The sequence below is a fragment of the Alosa sapidissima genome, chromosome 9 (genome assembly GCF_018492685.1).
Source record: "Alosa sapidissima isolate fAloSap1 chromosome 9, fAloSap1.pri, whole genome shotgun sequence".
In the NCBI taxonomy this organism is placed as follows: domain Eukaryota; kingdom Metazoa; phylum Chordata; class Actinopteri; order Clupeiformes; family Clupeidae; genus Alosa; species Alosa sapidissima.
Window position 1 is genome coordinate 12,015,661 of NC_055965.1, and position 19,671 is coordinate 12,035,331.

The following is a 19,671-nucleotide window of genomic DNA, read 5'->3' on the forward strand; positions in this document are numbered from 1 at the left end:
CCGACTGTACGAATACAATGTTCAAATGGAGATAAAGAGGTACCTAAAGACAGTTACAGCTTATGTGGAATGTAATGCATTAAAAGTGTATAGACATTTTAGTTTAGTGCAACTTTTGAAATAATAATAACAATAATAATGCTTAAAATATTGTACATTTTATTTAGATCCAATTGCAGACTGTATGAATGTGTAAGTTAGATTCATTTTCCCAGCAGTACAAAGCTGTAGAGCTCTTCTATTAGTTCTATTAGTAAAAACCACTTCACTTCACTATATCACTCTTGCTAACCCTGCTACAAGAGAGACAGAGGAGGAAATGGCATATACACCGATGAAGCATCATATTCAAATGTGCATATAGTGGAATTTGTATGCAAATTGTTTTGGTAATGACAATGGCTAGGAACAAATTATGAAAATAAACAGGAAATGCAATTGGGCATATGGAAATTGTTGACAGCGCTTCACTTTTTCCACATTTTGTTATGTTTCAGACTCATCTTAAAATGGATTCAATTCATTTTTTTTCTCATCAATCTACCCACAATACTCCAACACTTAAAAAAACAGGTGTAAAAAATAAAAGACAGAAATAATCAATTTACATAAGTATTCAGACCCTTTGTTATGATGCTTGTAATTGACCTCTGGTGCATCCCACCTGATCCTTGAGATGCTCCTATAACTTGATTGGAATCCACCTGTGCCTAAATTAATTCACTGGACATTATTAGAAAAGGCACACATTTCTTTATATATATGGTCTCACAGTTGTATGTCAGAGTGAAAAGCCACGAGGTCGAGAGAATTGTCCGTAGACCTATAAGACAGGGTTGTGTGAAGACAGAAGGATACAAGAACATTTCTGCAGCATTGAAAGTGCCCAAGAGCACAGTAGCCTCATAATTCTCATATGGAAAAGTTTGGAACAACCAACAGCCTTCTTCTGGTCGCTCAGTCAAGCTAAGTAATCCGAGACCAAGGGCCTTGGTCAGACAGGTAACCAAGGACCCAATGGTCACTATGAGATCCAGAGTTCCTTTGAGAGGATGAGAGAAACATTGCAAAAGGGTTCTCCAATGTTTTATCAGTTAGCCTTTTAAAATGATATCAGATTAGTAAACAGAATGTGCCTTTGCAACATTGGGTGAATGGTTGCTGACAATGGGCAATGTATAGATATTGCACTAAAGAGCAACCATTTCTTTCTACAACAGTCGAGAACTCTTTTGCAATTATGTAAGCACATAATGTAATCTGAAAACTACCCTGATTAATAAAAAAAAAACAATGCAAATAATCTCATCTGATATTCTGATTATAATGGAGTGGAATGTAAATGTCTAAGTGTCTCCAAACTTTTGACTGGAAGTGTATACATATATTACCATTAACCAACTTGAGGACCTGAAGAGGAACTAAATATGCCGTTCTTAATGTTCATCCAAATACCGCCACACATAATTTTCTTCTCATTTTGCTAAGGGATTGCTTACATCACACGTCATGCATAAATCATCAGACAATCTCCTTACACACCCACTAATTTCTGCACCTTTGCAGAGCTGTAAAGGTTATAATAAAATTTCAGGTGTGACACACTCTCTTATTTAATCAGCCTTCAAATATTGCCACATAACTTTTTATCGTTTACCGTTTATCACAAATTGGTCCGGTAACATTTCGACCTATACATAGCCTGGGTGGCGCATGTTTGTCAATTGTGTTTCGCTGTGTCCACAAACCACCCGTGTGTAAAGTACACATTCGCAAAAACTACATTGGAACTGCTTTTACGTGTAACAGAGGCTCATGTCTTGGTCTGTGGTACTTCTTTGTCGACGTATTGCGCGGTTTTACTATCATTATGTGCATGATTTCCTCACAAAACTCAGACTGACTGCAACCTCTCCACCTAGTGGTCCGACGATCTCAGTTTGTTGCAAAAGTGATAAAGGGCAACCAAAGCGCCCATATATTCCCTTTTAACGTGCAGGCTGTGCTCTTCACAACAGACATCGTGTTTTTGGTTAATGTCTTATTGCCACTCATATGTTACAAACAGTGCTGGGAGAAAACACAAGTGATCTCTTCGCCACAGGAAGGCCGGGAGAGATCTCGGTCTACTGAGACTAAATGGTCCTCATGTGTATTATAAGTCCAGGCAGTAGGGTACTAGCAGCCATTCGTTTGTCTCAGGTCTATCGAATACTACGCGCGTGAAAACCTAAACGATATAATGGCAGAAGCTGCTCCAGCCCCTGCTACGGCCCCAGTGAAGTCCCCTAAGAAGAAGGCACCCCGACCCAAGAAAACTGGACCAAGTGTGGGAGAGCTCGTTGTCAAGGCTGTCTCTGCCTCTAAAGAGAAGAAAGGAGTATCGCTGGCTGCCCTGAAGAAGGCTCTAGCGGCTGGTGGATACGATGTGGAGAAAAACAACGCTCGTGTCAAGGTGGCTATAAAGAGTTTGGTCACAAAGGGAACTTTGGTCCAGATTAAAGGAACCGGCGCTTCTGGCTCCTTCAAGCTGAACAAGGAAAAGGCGGTGGAAAAGAAGCCCGCTAAAAAGACAGCACCTAAAGCGAAGAAGCCAGCAGCGAAAAAACCTGCCGTGGCTAAGAAGCCCAAGAAGGCAGTAGCAAAGAAGCAGGCGGCCGCCAAAAAGACTCCAAAGAAGGCAGCCAAGAAGCCTGCCACACCGAAAAAAGCAACGAAGAGCCCAAAAAAAGCCAAGAAGCCTGCTGCACCCAAGAAGGCAGCGAAGAGCCCCAAGAAAGTCAAGGCAACGAAACCCAAGGTGGCTAAGCCTAAAGCTGCCAAACCCAAAAAGGCTGCACCCAAGAAGAAGTAAATGTGCAGATTGTTTTATGTCGATAAACAAAAGGGTTCTTTTAAGAGCCAACCAAAGCTTCTTTGAATGCATTTATTATTGATTGTGCCTTTTTCCCACACATCCACGCCCACGATAATTGATTTTTGTCTTCTATAACCATAAACTGCCACAAAATATTCCCAAAACTCAGTGGCATTACGCAGTGCGTAGGCAATGAACTAACGGATCATAATATGAATTTCATTAGGCATATTATCATAAAACATTCTCTCTTACAATGTAGTTTTTATTTTTTTAAAAATGGGAAAAAAACATTTGCCTCATTCTGTTCACTAGCTTCCAAGCAAGTTACAAAGTATCCAGAATCATGCATCACACAAGCACTTCAGTTTGTTACACATATCCAATATAAGTAGCCAAAATATTGCAACACAACCATTTTAGTTTTCTACATTGTAACAGTGTTCGGGAAACTATTTGAATCACCACCGGAAGTTTCGTTGGTTTATTGTGACCATTCAAATGAACCTTTCATTCAGAAACGTTGTTATAATTTAATCTGGTATATTACTTCTCTACTATGCCACGCATTTAATTTAATGATTGGAGATAATGTGCTGAGAGAGGTGCTACAATCGCCAAATGGAACTGATATTGACGTATAGCCGCGAACTACACGTTGATTGGCTCTCAGCATTATTTTCTCAGCCACTGGGGCACGGAGTACCCATGCGCTGGTGTGTGATATTAGGACATGCCTGGCCATTGCAGAGCACTAGAGTTAACTCCAAACACGTACTGCAGACATGAGTGGCAGAGGCAAAACCGGTGGCAAGGCCAGAGCTAAGGCCAAAACTCGTTCATCTAGAGCTGGATTGCAGTTCCCCGTAGGCCGTGTGCACAGGCTGCTGCGCAAAGGCAACTATGCTCAGCGTGTTGGCGCTGGTGCTCCGGTTTACTTGGCTGCCGTTCTCGAGTATCTGACGGCTGAGATTCTGGAGTTGGCCGGTAATGCTGCCCGTGACAACAAGAAGACTCGTATCATTCCCCGCCATTTGCAGCTGGCTGTGCGTAATGACGAGGAGTTGAACAAACTGCTCGGCGGAGTGACTATCGCTCAGGGTGGTGTGTTGCCTAACATTCAGGCTGTGCTTCTGCCCAAGAAGACCGAGAAGTCCAAGTAAATCTACCTTTTATAAACTTCTGAAACAAAGGCTCTTTTAAGAGCCACCCAAATATCTAGAAAAGTAAATTCCAGGTTGCCCTTGACATGATTTCTTCACTTACACGTGTGAAAATTCATTTAGAAATATGAGCCCTTTAACTCTGAATCAATGCTTGGCCATCCAGCCACTAAGTAACTCTTAGTTCAGCTAACTTAAATTATTTACTTTCCTTTTAATTAAATTAAACTGTTTGCCGTCTTAACGGTGCATTCAATAAATAACTTTAAATGTTAATATTTATATATTGATATATTGACACCCAGTCCCACATACACAAGAATAAAATCAGGAAGTAGTGAGATGATAAATACATGTTCTTAGTTAATCATGCAGGGCTGCGGGGCGATCTTAGACCCTCCTAGGTCAACATGAATATGCAGTCTTTCAGACGCATTTCTTTCTTTTCAGTAATATATGTTTAACATATTAATGGTAGTTTGGCTTTTTCATTTAAACACGCAGGTATCTGAATGGGGGCGGGGGGTCATTTTGAATTTCAGGCGCCACTCGGAGGGAACTTGGAAGACCAATCAGCGGAGATCAAAAACCTGACGTAAACAGGGGGCAGGCTTCGGTCGTAGGCCTTATATACCCACGTTCCGTAAAAACATTCATACTCGAAGACTAAGTAGAAATGGCAAGAACTAAGCAGACAGCCCGCAAATCTACCGGAGGTAAGGCTCCGAGGAAGCAGCTCGCCACCAAGGCTGCGCGTAAAAGCGCACCAGCAACTGGTGGAGTGAAGAAGCCTCATCGTTACAGGCCTGGTACTGTGGCTCTGAGAGAAATCCGCCGTTACCAGAAGTCTACTGAGCTGCTGATCCGCAAGCTGCCCTTCCAGCGTCTGGTCAGAGAAATTGCTCAGGACTTCAAGACTGATCTGCGTTTCCAGAGCTCTGCTGTCATGGCTCTTCAGGAGGCTAGCGAGGCTTACCTCGTCGGCCTGTTTGAGGACACTAACCTGTGCGCGATCCACGCCAAGAGGGTAACCATCATGCCCAAAGACATCCAGCTGGCTCGTCGTATCCGTGGGGAGCGTGCTTAAATCAATCCAAACCAGGACCCAATTCAAAGGCTCTTTTAAGAGCCACCCAAATATTTACAAAAGCTATTTTCCAAACTGCCCACGATACCCGCTTAATATTCTTTTAACGTTTACTGTTACGTTTATAACTTACTCCTCCATAGAAGTGCATGGGCTTAGTTTGTAACGCCAATATGGCAGTTGTCTGCATATCACACCCCTTCAGCGGCAAAACGTTGACAAGTGAATACATTGAGCTAATCATGTGGTGTGTTGTGAAGACATCGTGCCAATCATGTGTTGGAGCAAGATTGCAGTAGATTGGTGTCGTGAAGCCTTGCGCACGCACATTTCTGCCGAGATAGTGCCCAAAAAGTGTTGCCATATTAGGCTAGTGACAAATGGTCAGAAAGGGCTTTAGTGTTTGAGATACCCCTACCGGAGGTAGAACTACACCCAACAATGTTTTTCCTCATCTCTAAGGTCTCCCATATATGAAATGGATTCTTAGCTACAAATATTTTACTGCTAAGATTGTTAAATTAACAGATATTGTTATACACCCCAAAACCAAAAAAGAACTAAAATATAGCCTATCTGAATTGGAGTTAAGGCATATAAATTAGTGCAGATCAATCACACAAGCTCTGAGAGCTTTGAAACTTGGCATGTTTATAGTCAGGAAGTTGCTTTACCTACTAGAAAAGACTGGATGTGAATATCTTGACGTATGGAATGAATAGAGACATGTAAACATACACCTAAAATAAGCGGACATGCAAAAAATGAATATCTATGCAGAATGTTTTCATTTACTTTGTAGCTGCTTTACCAGGGACTATCATAGCAACACATATGATGGCTTATGGGAAAGGTGGTGTTGTACGGAATCCAACAATACCAAATATGTAAATATAGTATGACGAATCAGGGTGTTCTGTCACTCAATGTATGAGGTGTCCAAAGTGAAAGAAAACGGAACACTGGCAAAATACAGTCTCCAAGTCCAAATCACATTATCAGTGGTGAGGAGAATGTTGACATTCATTGTTACTGCAAGGTAAGTTACATAAGGTAAGTGCTGCTCTATATTTACATTTAATAATGATACATTTCATATGTCCCAGTATTAAACAATTCATATGAAACACAGATCCAATTGAATCAGGTTAACATTGGAATGGAACACGTTTATTAAAATATTTATATTCACTTGAATTTTGTTTTGGTCAAGTCATTACTGAATAATGGAAAATAATATTGTTAGCTTTTGTCTGTCCAGACCAGCAGTGGACAGTAGAGCCTACACTGCTTACTTCACCCCTAAGTAGCTAAACAGTTAGTTGTAGAAACTACTTTCCCTAGCTAAGAAAGTACTTAGCCCTCTGACCAATGTTTCATGTGTAATTAGGGCCCGAGCACCGAAGGGCGCAAGGCCCTATTGTTTTTGTAAGGATTATTATTATTATTGTTATTCCACTTTTTTGCTTTCCTGTTTTTGAGGAGGTTAACATGGTCGAAAACTCTTGAAATTTGGCACACACGTCAGGTGTCACGCAACGCAGTTAGGTACAAGAGCTTGACCTTGGGTGTGGCCCAGAGACTCGCTAGCGCCCCCTTATTGGCACACACGTCAGGTGTCACGCAACGCAGTTAGGTGAGCTTGACCTCGGGTGTGGCCCAGAGACTCGCTAGCGCCCCCTTAGGTGACTGATCCCGTGGTTGGCATATATTTTGAGGTGGTTAACATGGTCGAAAACGCATGAAATTTAGCACACACATCAAGTGGTACAGTAAATAGACAGGGATAAAAGCTTGGCACCGGGCGTTGCCCAGGAACTCCATGGCGCCCCCTTACGTCACAGTGACTTTTGGTTGGCATATAGTTTTAGATACACACACCAAATTTGGTGGGTGTATGTAACTCCCAAAAACAAACAACTTTTGTATTAACATGCCATTAGCCACGCCCACAGGAAGTGAGGTAATTGAGATTTTGTGCGTTGTAGACATGATCAATTTTAACGTACTCCGCCTAGACGGTTGATCTGATTTATGTCAAAGTTGGTATAAATGATGCCGAGATGTTCCTGATTATAAATTGGGAGAATTTTTTTTTATATGTTGTAATTTGACGAAATGGCGAAATTATTCATTTTAATACCCTTCCACATAAACAATAAATGTGTCATAATTCACCATGCATGGCTTGAAATGTTTTAAATTTCACAGGTCATTGAAGACCATGTTAATGATAATATTCACATGCCCATAATGCATGTTTGGCATAGCGCCACCAACTGGCAACAGAAAGAATGACAATTATACTGATGTCACATGATCAATTTGAACATACTCCTCCTAGACGGTTTGTCAGATTCATTTGAAATTTGGCAAACATTATGCCAAGATGTCGCTGATGTTAAAATGTGAATGGATTTTTGAATGTTGTAATTTATTTGATATGATTTTAAAATCTCACCACATAAACAGGAAATGTGTCATAAACCACAGTGCATTGAATGAATGGTCTGAAACTTCTCAGGTTAATAGATATCATGATTATGATGATATCCAGACACCCAATGGGCCTGCCTGGCATAGCGCCACCATCTGGCCAACCAGGAAATGTGCCAGAAATGGACAATGCCTTAAGTGATTGATCTGAAACGTTATAAAATATTGGATATCATTATTGTGATGATATTCACATGCGTAATTCACAGGCCTTGCATAGCGCCACCTTCTGGCCAAGCAGGAAATGTGCCAGAAATGCTCTATGCTTTGAATAAATGGTCTGAAACTTTTCAGGTTAATAGATATTATAATTATGATGATATCCAGAGACCCTATGGGCCTGCCTGGCATAGCGCCACCACCTGGCCAAGCAGGAAAATGTGCCAGAAATTGGTAATGCCTTTATTGGTTGATCTGAAACTTTACAACATATTGGATGTCATTATTGTGATGATATTCACATGTCTAATTTCCATGTCTAACATAGCGCCACCATCTGGCCAAACAGGAAATGTGCCAGAAATGGGTAATGCCTTAACTGATTTATTTGAAACTTGGTAGGTATAAAATATTTGAAATCATTATTGTGATGATATTCACATGTTCTATGCTTTGAATGAATGGTCTGAATCTTAACAGGTTAATACATATTATGATTATGATGATATCCAGACACCCAATGGGCCTACCTGGCATAGCGCCACCACCTGGTCAAGCAGGAAATGTGCCAGAAATGGACGATGCCTTAACTGATTAATCTGAAACTTTATAAAATATTGGATATTATTGTGATGACATTCACATGTGTAATTCACATGCCTAACATAGCACCACCATCTGGCCAACCAAAAATGCATCAGAAATGTTCTTTGCTTAAAATGAATAGTCTGAAATTTCTCAGGTTATGATTATGATGACATCCAATGGGCCTGCCTTGCATTGCGCCCCCACCTGGCCAAGCAAGTAAATGTGCCAGAAAATAAAATGCAAAAACAAATAGCACACGCATCAAATATGTACATTTCGCAAACGCACCACGTCGGTGCTTTGTTGGATTCCGAAATGTCACGGGGTGAAGCCCGCAGGTGCTCGGGCCCGCCATTGCCGCTTGCGGCTATATTTCAACTTGATTTGCATTTCGATGAAAATTCTGAAATGTATATCATTTTTCCTTTTCACTAGTCTTTTGAATTATGAAGAATGTCTTACAGGCATTGGATCCAAAGCTTTGTATCATTTGTGGGAAACATTTTGAAAAGGGCAAGAAAAAAGATCCCTATGTCCAAAACCCCACAGTACAAGGCCTCCAACGCATACTTACCCTTGCTCAGCAGAGAGAGAGATGGTGATGTCCATAAAACTCTTGCTCCATATACAGATGATATTTCCTCCAAAATCAAAGTTGCATATCATGTAGAGTGAACTACTGCAGTAAGACAAAAATCAGTGAGCAGCAGCAAGTTGCAAATGTTGAGAGTGAGAGCACATCTGCACCAAGAAGGCTGAGTTTCAAATACTGAGAGATTGTTTCATTTGTGGAAGGCCAGCTCTAGATCAGAACCTATGACAGCCATTTCGACTGGTACAGGGGCAATGTAAATTATAGGCCAAGTATACTTGTGTATACAAGGAATTTGGTCTCTGCATTTATCCCATCTGTGAATTAGTGAACACACAGAGCACACAGTGAACACAATTAGGTGAAGCACACACTAACCCGGGGCAGTGAGCTGCCTTATTACAGTGGCGCTCGGGGAGCAGTGAGGGGTTAGGTCCCTTGCTCAAGGGCACCATGGATGTGGGCATGGGAGAGCAGTGCTCAACCACTTTCCCCGCCTTTTTCCCTTCTGGGTCGGGTATCGAACCGGTAACTCTTCGGTTACAAGCCCAAACCCCTAACCAGTAGGCCACGGCTGTCCCCAGTACCAGGGACAAGGTCCTTCGGGCAGCTTCTGAAAGGCTTGATGAAGATGTACATTCAAATTCTTTCATGCCCAGATCTCTTTGCATATGATGCCAAATACCATAAAATGTGCCTTGCACACTACATCTCTAAATGAAATAATAAACAGCAGCCATAGAAAAGAATCAAAAAAGCAGACCAATGTCTATAACAAAGCGTTTATTAAGCTCACTGAAGACATTGATTAAACAGTATTGTCCAAAGATATAAAAGTGAGATCTCAATTCTTTGACTGATAGCTATGACAACATACTAATGACCATTGCTGAGCAAGAAGGTGTGTCTATAGTTCAACACAAGAAATATAGATCCTGGAAACTAAAGGAAAAGCTGATACAGCATTACAAAGACAGGCTTGCATTTGTTCCACGTCCAAGACAGTAAGATCTGATCTGCTCAGATAGTATGCCCATATTGTGCACTGAGGGAAGCTGCTAAACTCACAGAAATAACAGTAGACTGAGACTACGCTTCCACAGACAAGTCAGAGTCTTTCCGAAATCCAAATATTACACAGGGCTGCAGATATATTGAGGAAAAGCACGGATCAGGTAGAGCATGACAGTGAGTAATATGTCAGCAGTGACTGTCTATTATGTTTCCAATGCAGCAAGTATGTACCCAACATCCTGTATGACTTTGTGAACTGGTGTGTTGATTAACATGCCCACAGAACGACCACAGCGACCACAGCGAACATGCCCACAGCGACGACCTCTCCTGGACCACCAACACAGCATCACTGGCGAAGAAAGCCCAGCAGCGCCTCTACTTCTTGCGCAAATTGAAGAAGGCAAGTGCCACGCCTCCTGTCATGACTACATTCTACAGAGGGACCATCGAGAGCATCGTCTCCAGCAGCATCACAGTGTGGGGCGGAAGCTGCACAGATCAGAACAGGAAGACCCTCCAGCGCACTGTTAACACAGCTAAGAGGATCATTGGAGCACCACTCCCCTCCCTGCAGGACATTTACACCACCCGCCTCACCCGCAAAGCACTAATGATTGTCAAGGATACAACCCACCCTGCACACGAACTGTTCAGCCTCCTGCCCTCTGGAAAGCGGTACAGGAGCCTCCGCTCCCGCACCACCAGACTGGCAAGTAGCTTCATCCACCAAGCAATCAGGATGCTGAACACTCTACCCACTCTCCCATCACTGACAGCCCCCCCCACCCACCAGCCAACCAGGAACCTAGGAAACTAGGATCCTGTCTACCAAACCCCCCCCCCCCCCCCCAACACCGCCATGTGGAACTGCACTGTGACTGCGCAGCCAAACGTGTTGCTGCTTCACATCAAGCCTGATATACTTGAATTACTGCATACTGCATATCAATGTAAATATACAGGTCACACAAGCACAAGTTTAAACTTCATGTAACTGTTAAGACTATAGAAATATACAACACAACTACCTCTATTTTTTTTTTATATATATGTCCTATATTTCTATTTTGATACATATATGTTCTATATTTCAGTCTTGCACTTTAATTTAATGTTTATTGTCTATGGCTATGTCCATAGTATGTCTATGTCTGTATTTAAAGCATGTCTATGTCTGCATGGGAAAGTAAGAAACGAAATTTCAATTCTTTGTATGACCAGTGCATGTAAAGAAATTGACAATAAAAGCCGACTTGACTTGACTTGACAGAAATTACCAAACATGTGGTGATGACCCAGCTTCAAAGGAGAATCTGTGTGTTAATTTGTCATGACCTCATTGAACAGAGCTGTCACATCCATACGCCAATCACACTGGGACTTCCCATTTTGATACATCATGAGTTTGGTAGTAAGACCAAAGTCCTTTTAGGCAAGTCCCTCCACTCGGCGGCCATATACCAACGTTTTATGGGCACTCATCGGGCACAATGTTTGGGTCGAACTGTGCGTGCGCAAGGCTTCACGACACCAATCTTGCTCCAGCGGCGAGATCACAACACATGATTGGCACGATGTCTTCACAACACACCATATGATTGGCTCAATGTATTCACATCACACCACATGATTGGCTCAATGTATTCACATGTTGACGTTTTGCCGAGGAAGGGGTGGGATATGTGTAGACAACGGCCATATTGGCGTGACAAACTAGCCCCATGCATTTCTATGGAGTATTTTTTGAGTGCTGTGTCTCCTCATTAGAAAGTCTCTGGTAAGACAGTCATCAATGAGCTCAGTGCAATGGGACACTGTGTTTCCTATACAGAAGTTAGCCACTTCTCACATCTGTTGCAGCAGACCAGATATCAAGGACAGAGAGTGGTGTCTACATCCCAACTGGCCCCACTGGAGTTGCTGAACATGGAATTTGTGATGCAGCCATCAGCAACTTTGACCAAAATGAAGACACCCTGGATGTGAAGCGTAAAAGAATAGACAAAATGTACCTGTAAAGTTTATCTCCATCCATTCATATCAATCGTGTTTAAGGTGGTGAGGGACCTCTGAACCTGAGGGAACCTGTGCTAGGCATTTATCTGCTGTGGAGACTTGGCCTCTTCGGAACACAACAGACGTCATAGCATCAGTTGTACACTTCCCATCCAGGGTGTTTTCATTTTGGTAAAAGTTGTTGATGGCTGCATCAACAATTCCATGTTCAGCAACTCAAGTGAGAACAGTTGGGATGTAGACACCACTGTCCTTGATCTATATTTCTTGTGTTGACACACCTTCTTGCTCAGCAATGGTCTTTAGTATGTTCTCATAGCTATCAGTCAAGGAGTTGAGTCCTCACTTTCATACCTTTGGACAATACTGTTTTATCAATGTCTTCAGTGAGCTTAATAAAGGCTTTGTTATAGACATTGGTCTGCTTTTTTCATTCTTTTCTATGGCTTCTGCTATATTTCATTTAGATATGTAGTGTGCAAGGCATTTTATGGTATTTGGTATCATGCAAAAAGATCTGGGCATGAAAGAATTCGAAGATGTACATCTACAAGCCTTTCAGAAGCTGCCCGAAGGACCTTGTCTCTGGTACTTGCGACTGTTCCAGTTGAAAAGCAAAGTGTGTAATGTTTAGCGTGCTAGCACCGATGTCAGTGTGCATAGTCGTGTGTCCAGTTAATGTTTGGGTCTAAGGCCAGACTACTCTTGAAAAGCTGACATGACAAGGTTCGTAGTTTCTTATTTTTCGATGTTAGTCTCAGCCAGCACTACAAACCAGCATTCACCGTTATCATTTTCTCCAACTTGTCCTCTACCAATCACTTTTATGTAGTTTAAAGGTCACCTGCCAACCTTTTTGTATTGTAACGCAACAGTCAAGAGTATTTTTTAAGTTTTAGATCAAAATTCTACACACATCCTATTGATCAGAGATTATATCCATTCTTTATTAGTGAGAATGGCAGTAGCCTATTACGACCGTTTAGCTATAGCTAGGTATGACTACATTGGAATTACTTTTCAAAGAGAATGTGAGTGGCTCTTAAAAGAGCCTTTGGGTTGTAAAGCGTTAGACGAACACTTTACTTGGAGCTGGTGTACTTGGTGACGGCCTTTGTTCCCTCAGACACGGCGTGCTTGGCCAACTCACCGGGCAAAAGCAGACGTACTGCAGTCTGGATCTCCCTGGAAGAGATGGTGGAACGCTTGTTGTAGTGGGCCAAGCGGGAGGACTCTCCAGCGATGCGCTCGAAGATGTCGTTCACGAAGGAGTTCATGATACCCATCGCCTTGGAAGAGATACCAGTATCGGGGTGGACCTGTTTCAGGACCTTGTACACGTAGATGGCATAGCTCTCCTTCCTGGACTTTCTGCGTTTCTTTCCTCCTTTACCGGCTGTCTTTGTCACGGCTTTCTTGGAACCCTTCTTGGGTGCAGGCTTAGCTGGATCTGGCATATTGACTTCTCTACAATGATATACTGAGAATACACGACTATCGAAGTTATCTAGTATATATGCCAGGTGATATGCAAATAGAGGACTGCGACACTTCACCCCCAAACCACTAGAATGACTGTAATTTCCCTCCAAAACGAAATACCCAGACACGGTTGGTTATTTTGTATCGAAGGGGGCAGTCAGTGAGTCAGTGTTAGCACCACCCACAGATCATCGGTTTACACTTTTGTTCTTTTCCCGCACTTTTCTTCTAAAGGAAAGGACTTCTTTGAAATCTGCCAAATAGTTTTTTTTTTTCATTTCGCGTTGCAATTCATGCTTGGAGTTTTTCTCAGTCACTTTTGTGTGACTTTCACGTTTGAAACGCGACATAACCGCAAGTTATTTATTGAACTGTTGCCACTGCAATTTGTTGAGACATTTTCAGTTTGAAGAAAACACGCTTTTACAGAACAGTGCAAAACAGATGAGTAGATGAGTAAAATATAGATAAAATATAAGATAGATGAGTAAAATATAAGAAACACCCCTTGGATTTACATTGATTTACATTCTTATGCTCCTGTCTGTGAGGCCAAATTTATGCATCTGCTTGATTGATTATATAAAAAAAAAAAGTTATGGCAAAACGTGAATGACTCAAACGATGAAGGAAGGTCTAATTTGATTTCAGCATGGAACCAGCATACATGTGTTTTTCTTTTTTTTTGCTTTATATTTGGTATTGTTGAGTATTGTTTGTATATCTGAACCCTTTTAAGCTTATGGCGTCGGACCTTATTGGAGAAATTATCATGGGACTTTTCATATTGGCATGTGAATACATAGCTTACATGGGCTACGTGCATGTTAAGCCTTCCCATTGGCTCGCAACGCCCTAGTCGGCCCGAAATTGCCATACTGAATGAAAGTCGGTGTTTATAATTCACATTACCCAATTCATGGGTTTCAGTAGATCCATTTCGACAGGTGTGTAAGTAAACTCAAGCGCCCAGATTATCAGTGCAGACTGCATGGTGCTTGATTAAAACGCCTGTGGAACGGGACCTGATGAAAGCCATAGAAGTAAGTATATATATTATTTTGATCCCGTGAGGGAAATTTGACCTCTGCATTTATCCCAATCTGTGAATTGGTGAAAAACACTCAGCACAATAATCCCGGCGCAGTGAGCTGCCTGCAACAACAGCGGCGCTCGGGGAGCAGTGAGGGGTTAGGTGCCTTGCTCAAGGGCACTTCAGCCGTGCCTACTGGGGTTCGAAACGGCAACCCTCCGGTTACAAGTCCGAAACACACACCAGCAGACCACGGCTGCCCACTCCATGAAGACACAGGAATATTATATTTTGCAAGGGATTGGGTGGCTCTTAAAAGAGCCTTTGGGTTTAATCGAGAAATGTATCTGATCTTTATCCACCAAAACCGTACAGTGTACGACCCTGGCGTTTCAGAGCATAGACGACGTCCATGGCGGTCACGGTCTTCCTCTTAGCGTGCTCGGTGTAGGTGACGGCATCACGAATCACGTTCTCCAGGAAAACCTTTAACACACCACGGGTCTCTTCGTAGATGAGACCAGAGATACGCTTCACACCACCACGGCGAGCCAGACGCCTGATTGCAGGCTTGGTGATACCCTGGATGTTATCACGAAGGACTTTACGGTGACGTTTTGCGCCTCCCTTTCCTAGACCTTTGCCCCCTTTGCCTCTGCCGGACATCTTCAAATTTCTTGCGAGTTCTGCGAAATTGTGACTCGCAACTCGTACTAATATCCACAGAGAGGACGTTGGTGAAAACTACTAAGGACTGCCCCTTTACAGTCCCTCCTTTTCTGCCCGGGCATTTAGGCGAACATACGTCACCAAAACGGCCATATCAGAGCTTCATCAGAGACTTTCTAACGAGGAGACACAGCCAAAGTCCTTTTAGGGAAGTCCCTCCACTCGGCGGCCATATTGCAACGATTTTTGTTGTTTGAATGTTTGCTGCACTGACAATTTCATTATGTTGGTGTAGGTTATGCTGGTGAAAAAGATAAAGACTGACATGGAAGTTAGAGTATTTCGAGAAAGAAAGAGCACTATATGACAGCAGTACATGATAAACCTATATGCCAGAGGGGTATTCCAGAAAGGAGGTTTAACAAACACTGAGATAAAATTTAACCTCTGGGTTGTCTGAACTTGTGGCGACTAAACCCGAGCTGTCGGTTCCAAAACACCGGTTACCAGTTAGTTCAATCAACCCTGTGTTAGATAACCTAGAGTTGTGCGCGTTCACGGCGAACTTATAAAGACATCATCTATTGAGAGTCGAAACCATGAGTGAAACCGGCGAAAGGAAGAGCACCGTATTTTTCAGAGGCGGAGTAGTCGAGGCTTACGAGGAGGAGAGAACTGTAATAACAAAAAAAAGCAATACTTAAGCGCCTGCGTCCGAGACCTTGCTTGGCAGAGAATAGCCTAACTGACCGTGTAAATGCGTATGTTTAAGATAGCCTATTTAATGTCAAAAGCACAATTAAATAATTCACTGGACATCACGTATTGTATTGACTGCTTTCAATGATGCTTTCTTAAACTAGTCTACCTTGTCACATATCGAGTGGGCCATAGAATTCTTTGAGAATCCCAAATGCAATTTTCTATTTTAACGCGGGTTCTGCAGCTGTGGGCCAAGTTAAACTTTTGCGCTCCATCATCGGAAGGGTGAATGTCGGAAGGCATGGGTAGCCTATTGGATACAGTTCGGTGCACATTTGGAAAATGTAATAAGTGATGCTGACCTGCCAGTTGGTGAAACTACACTTTAATGATCATCGTGGGTTTGTGTCCAGGAAAACGAATGAAGTTGCGCAGGAACTGCTTTAGCGCAAGGCAAACTTTACGCACCAACCGCTCTGCGTCTCCAACGCAAGACGCTCTGCGTCTCCAACAGTACAAAAACTCCCAGTCGGAGAGCGTGTGTAGCCTATTAAAAAAATAAAAAATATTTTATCCCAAATGCCATCAGCATTCGTAACCAAACTTAGTGACAACATGCATACCCGGCTGAGTTGTACAGCTATTTAAACTTATTTATTAATTTTCTATAGGCTATGTTTCCCCTTTTTGTACTGTACTTGTTTTAATTATATCTTCAATGTGTCTGAGATGTTGTTTGTCCATCTGTCTGGTGAGCCAAACACAAATGTCCACTATGGTGTAGCCTAGGCTAGCTAGCCTACATTAAAGATTTATTTTATTCTATTCTAATCCACCATGCGTAATGTAGGGATGGAGAATGCTTTTCAAGTAGGATATGGATATAAGTAGGATTTAGCTGAAAAACTCGTTTGGAAAAGAATGGATAGGCTAGTCCTATCATGTGATGTCGTGGTCTTATCGCCCTCTCACGGTGAATTGCACGGATGAATAATAGGCCTACATGATTTTGTGCTTCTTTGTCAATCGGACCTTCGTCCAAATGAAACGCCATTGTGTGACAAGTGTAAAAATAGCGGCCTGATTGAACATGCACTGAAATAACCGAACATAATTGAACATAACCTGAACAAAACCTACCCCCTACCAGGTTAAGTTCAGAACCTATGTTACCAGTTACTTACATAGCCTGATCATTTTTGAGCTTTCTGGAACTGAAATCCCAGGTTTACCGTTTACTCTGGGTTTACATACCCAGTTCAGTTCAGAGCCTATGTTACCATAGTTACTTACATAGCCTGATCATTTTTGAGCTTTCTGGAACTGAAATCCCAGGTTTACCGCTAACTTTGGGTTAACATACCCAGGGGATATTCCATCAACCTCGCTAATGAAGGCGGCGCTTCACAGAAATAGCCTGGCTTGAACTAGCGTAGACTTTCACTTGGGGCTGAAGCCGTTCCATTAACTCAAGTTAGCGGCATCTTGGCCTCGTTTATTCAAGCGAGGTTTAGTTCAGCTTCATCTCTGCTCGTGCACGAGGTAGAACAGTAGACCAAAACAGTAGATTGACGAAAACAGGATATATGTCGTAAAATTAAGACAATACTAGACGATTTCTGTTCGATTTGGCAAGCGCCATCTACAGGATTTTCATCTAAAGTCATCAAATTTAACATCGAGAGAAAAAAATAGATTGCCTACAGAAATTGGAGAATAATGGAAGCATACATTTAAAACAGCAATGGTATGGTTTGAAATCAATTGCGAGTTTGATTGGCTTCACTCTTGAACACATAGACTATACAGTCTATGCTTAAACAAAACGAGTGAATGAATAAATAGTATAAACTCAAAAACAACTTATGGATATGCATTAGCCTGGGTGTTCCCATGCTGCCTTGCTAGCGATTTGATTCACGCTGCTAAGGCAGCCTGGAGACCATGGAGCAAATTTTCGCCTGAGATAGGGAACCAATCACAGAACAGATGAGAAAGCAAGACGATGATGAGCTATGCACAGACGCATTTGATAGACATCCGTGGCACCCAATAAACGGATCTGGGCATTTTTTTCAAAAACGAGAAAATGAATGTTTGGTTCCCAGACCATGTCTCATTGAGAAGTGGTGGCGCTAGCCAGGCTAGATATGCATATGGATATTCAAAACTATCTATAGCTTAGGTTCTAAGATTAAAAGTGTTCGCTCCAAATTATTGTATAGGTGTAGGTGGTCATAAAATAAATAAGTATCAACATAATAGCCATAGCCACATGAAGACGTTTCAATTATTAGCTGCCTAGGCTAAAGAATAATTATCCTTGGGCTTGCATCAGATATAGCCTAATATAGCCCACTGGCAAAGCTGTCACTGAACAGCCTACCAAATGTGCATGACCCTTTATCAGCAGTAGACATATGTCTTTCATCAAAGATTATAACTAAAAATGCCATTATCAAGGTGATAAACAATGTAGCCTTAATTCTTCGTATGGAAAGCGAACCAGCGAACACGCAAGAATGTATCCTTTCTTATGCCGTCTCGCTGCACGTTACACCACCACCGAACGTAAGTGACACAGAGTAGCACGATTCCTAGAACCACACGCATGTGAAGTTAAAACATTTTTAATCGCATAGGCTAATCTTCATACATTCTTTGGAGCTAGTGAATGTGTAAATCCATGCTTGGCGCACTGTCGGAAAAAAAACATTTCTAGGCCTACTTCTATTTTTGAAGTTGTAGGCTTGTTGTAGGCATCTTTTTGGACTCGTTTTCCGACTGATTGTTTTTTTTTGCAACACAGCTTAATTTAGCTTGAAAGTTAACCTGCTAAGGAGCAGGTTAGTTCTGTGACATAAATTCCCATGGTTACCAAGCTGGGATTCACATTAACCTCATTAATGGAACGGAATTCTCACTAAAATTAGCGAGACTTATCGAAATAAGCCAGGGTTGGCCTTTAGCGAGGTTGATGGAATACCCCCCCAGTTAAGCCAGTAAACCTGCTTTCTGGAATACCCCCCTGGTTTGTTCATAAGTGGCTGTAGTAAAGGATGATGCAAGTCAGGATCTCATGTTGGCAGATATTCCCCTTACTTTACCTTAGATGTTTATCTACGTATGGCTTTGAGAGGCCATATCTATCTATCAAATCTATCATAATAAATGTTTTGTAAGACTGCAATGGAGGCTACATGTGCACAAAAAGACACACGTGCACAGCAACGTTTATTATTAGTGATGTTGAGGCAAGTGAGACAGACAAATGCACAGATTTTTTTTTCCCTTCATCTTTTAAATTGTTTCAAAAAATGTTGGGATACTGTAGTCTCCTAATCCACCCCCTACTCTTGTGTATGTAAATGAGTGCATGTGTGTGTTTACTTTTATGTTACGTGTGTGTGTGTGTGTGTGTGTATGTGTTTGCGTATGGGTGTGTTTGTGTGCTGCACCAAGGCTCTATTTACATACGGCTTCTCTCCTCGATCCTGCAGCTCGTGCCCCGGAAAACGTTCAAAGCTCTACGTCATCGAGGATGTCTCATAGACCTCTGAAGTTCACTTACAAAATGGAACCAAAGCTGCCATCTTTGCCCATCGGACAAAGTGTTTCGGAGTGTTAAGTGTTTTACAACTTTTTCAATTTGTAAAGTAGGCCTATGATATATTGATAAGAATGATATTGAAACCATAATTGATGGCATATTAATATAATCTCGGCTTGGCTTGGCTTTGGTGAGACTCGACTTGGACTTACTTGAGACATCCCTATTGCCTTGGGACTTGACTTGGACTTCAGCGTTAA

General features: G+C 42.0%; 5 protein-coding genes across 6 annotated transcripts; 3 read left to right on the forward strand and 2 right to left on the reverse strand.

The window, feature by feature from the left end:
• The first annotated feature begins 2,242 nt into the window (after positions 1 to 2,242).
• Positions 2,243 to 2,872, forward strand: LOC121719180 (histone H1-like). The gene has a single exon (XM_042104617.1). The coding sequence runs from the start codon at positions 2,243 to 2,245 to the stop codon at positions 2,852 to 2,854; it is 612 nt and encodes a 203-aa protein (XP_041960551.1). The 3' UTR covers positions 2,855 to 2,872.
• Positions 2,873 to 3,642: 770 nt separating this feature from the next.
• Positions 3,643 to 4,414, forward strand: LOC121719197 (histone H2A). 2 transcript variants are annotated; one of them, XM_042104633.1, is made up of 2 exons: positions 3,643 to 4,010; positions 4,396 to 4,414. In XM_042104633.1, exons 1-2 carry the CDS (start codon positions 3,643 to 3,645, stop codon positions 4,412 to 4,414), a joined length of 387 nt encoding a protein of 128 aa, XP_041960567.1. The 2 variants fall into 2 exon arrangements, with proteins under 2 accessions (XP_041960567.1, XP_041960566.1); XM_042104632.1 differs by lacking the exon at positions 4,396 to 4,414 and having other exon boundaries at positions 3,643 to 4,020.
• A 282-nt stretch (positions 4,415 to 4,696) lies between these two features.
• Positions 4,697 to 5,112, forward strand: LOC121719191 (histone H3). The gene has a single exon (XM_042104627.1). It carries the CDS (start codon positions 4,697 to 4,699, stop codon positions 5,105 to 5,107), a length of 411 nt encoding a protein of 136 aa, XP_041960561.1. The 3' UTR covers positions 5,108 to 5,112.
• A 7,945-nt stretch (positions 5,113 to 13,057) lies between these two features.
• LOC121719211 (histone H2B-like) lies at positions 13,058 to 13,633 on the reverse strand. Its single transcript, XM_042104649.1, has one exon. It carries the CDS (start codon positions 13,430 to 13,432, stop codon positions 13,058 to 13,060), a length of 375 nt encoding a protein of 124 aa, XP_041960583.1. The 5' UTR covers positions 13,433 to 13,633.
• A 1,211-nt stretch (positions 13,634 to 14,844) lies between these two features.
• LOC121719216 (histone H4) lies at positions 14,845 to 15,157 on the reverse strand. The gene has a single exon (XM_042104655.1). The coding sequence runs from the start codon at positions 15,154 to 15,156 to the stop codon at positions 14,845 to 14,847; it is 312 nt and encodes a 103-aa protein (XP_041960589.1). The 5' UTR covers position 15,157.
• Positions 15,158 to 19,671: the final 4,514 nt, after the last annotated feature.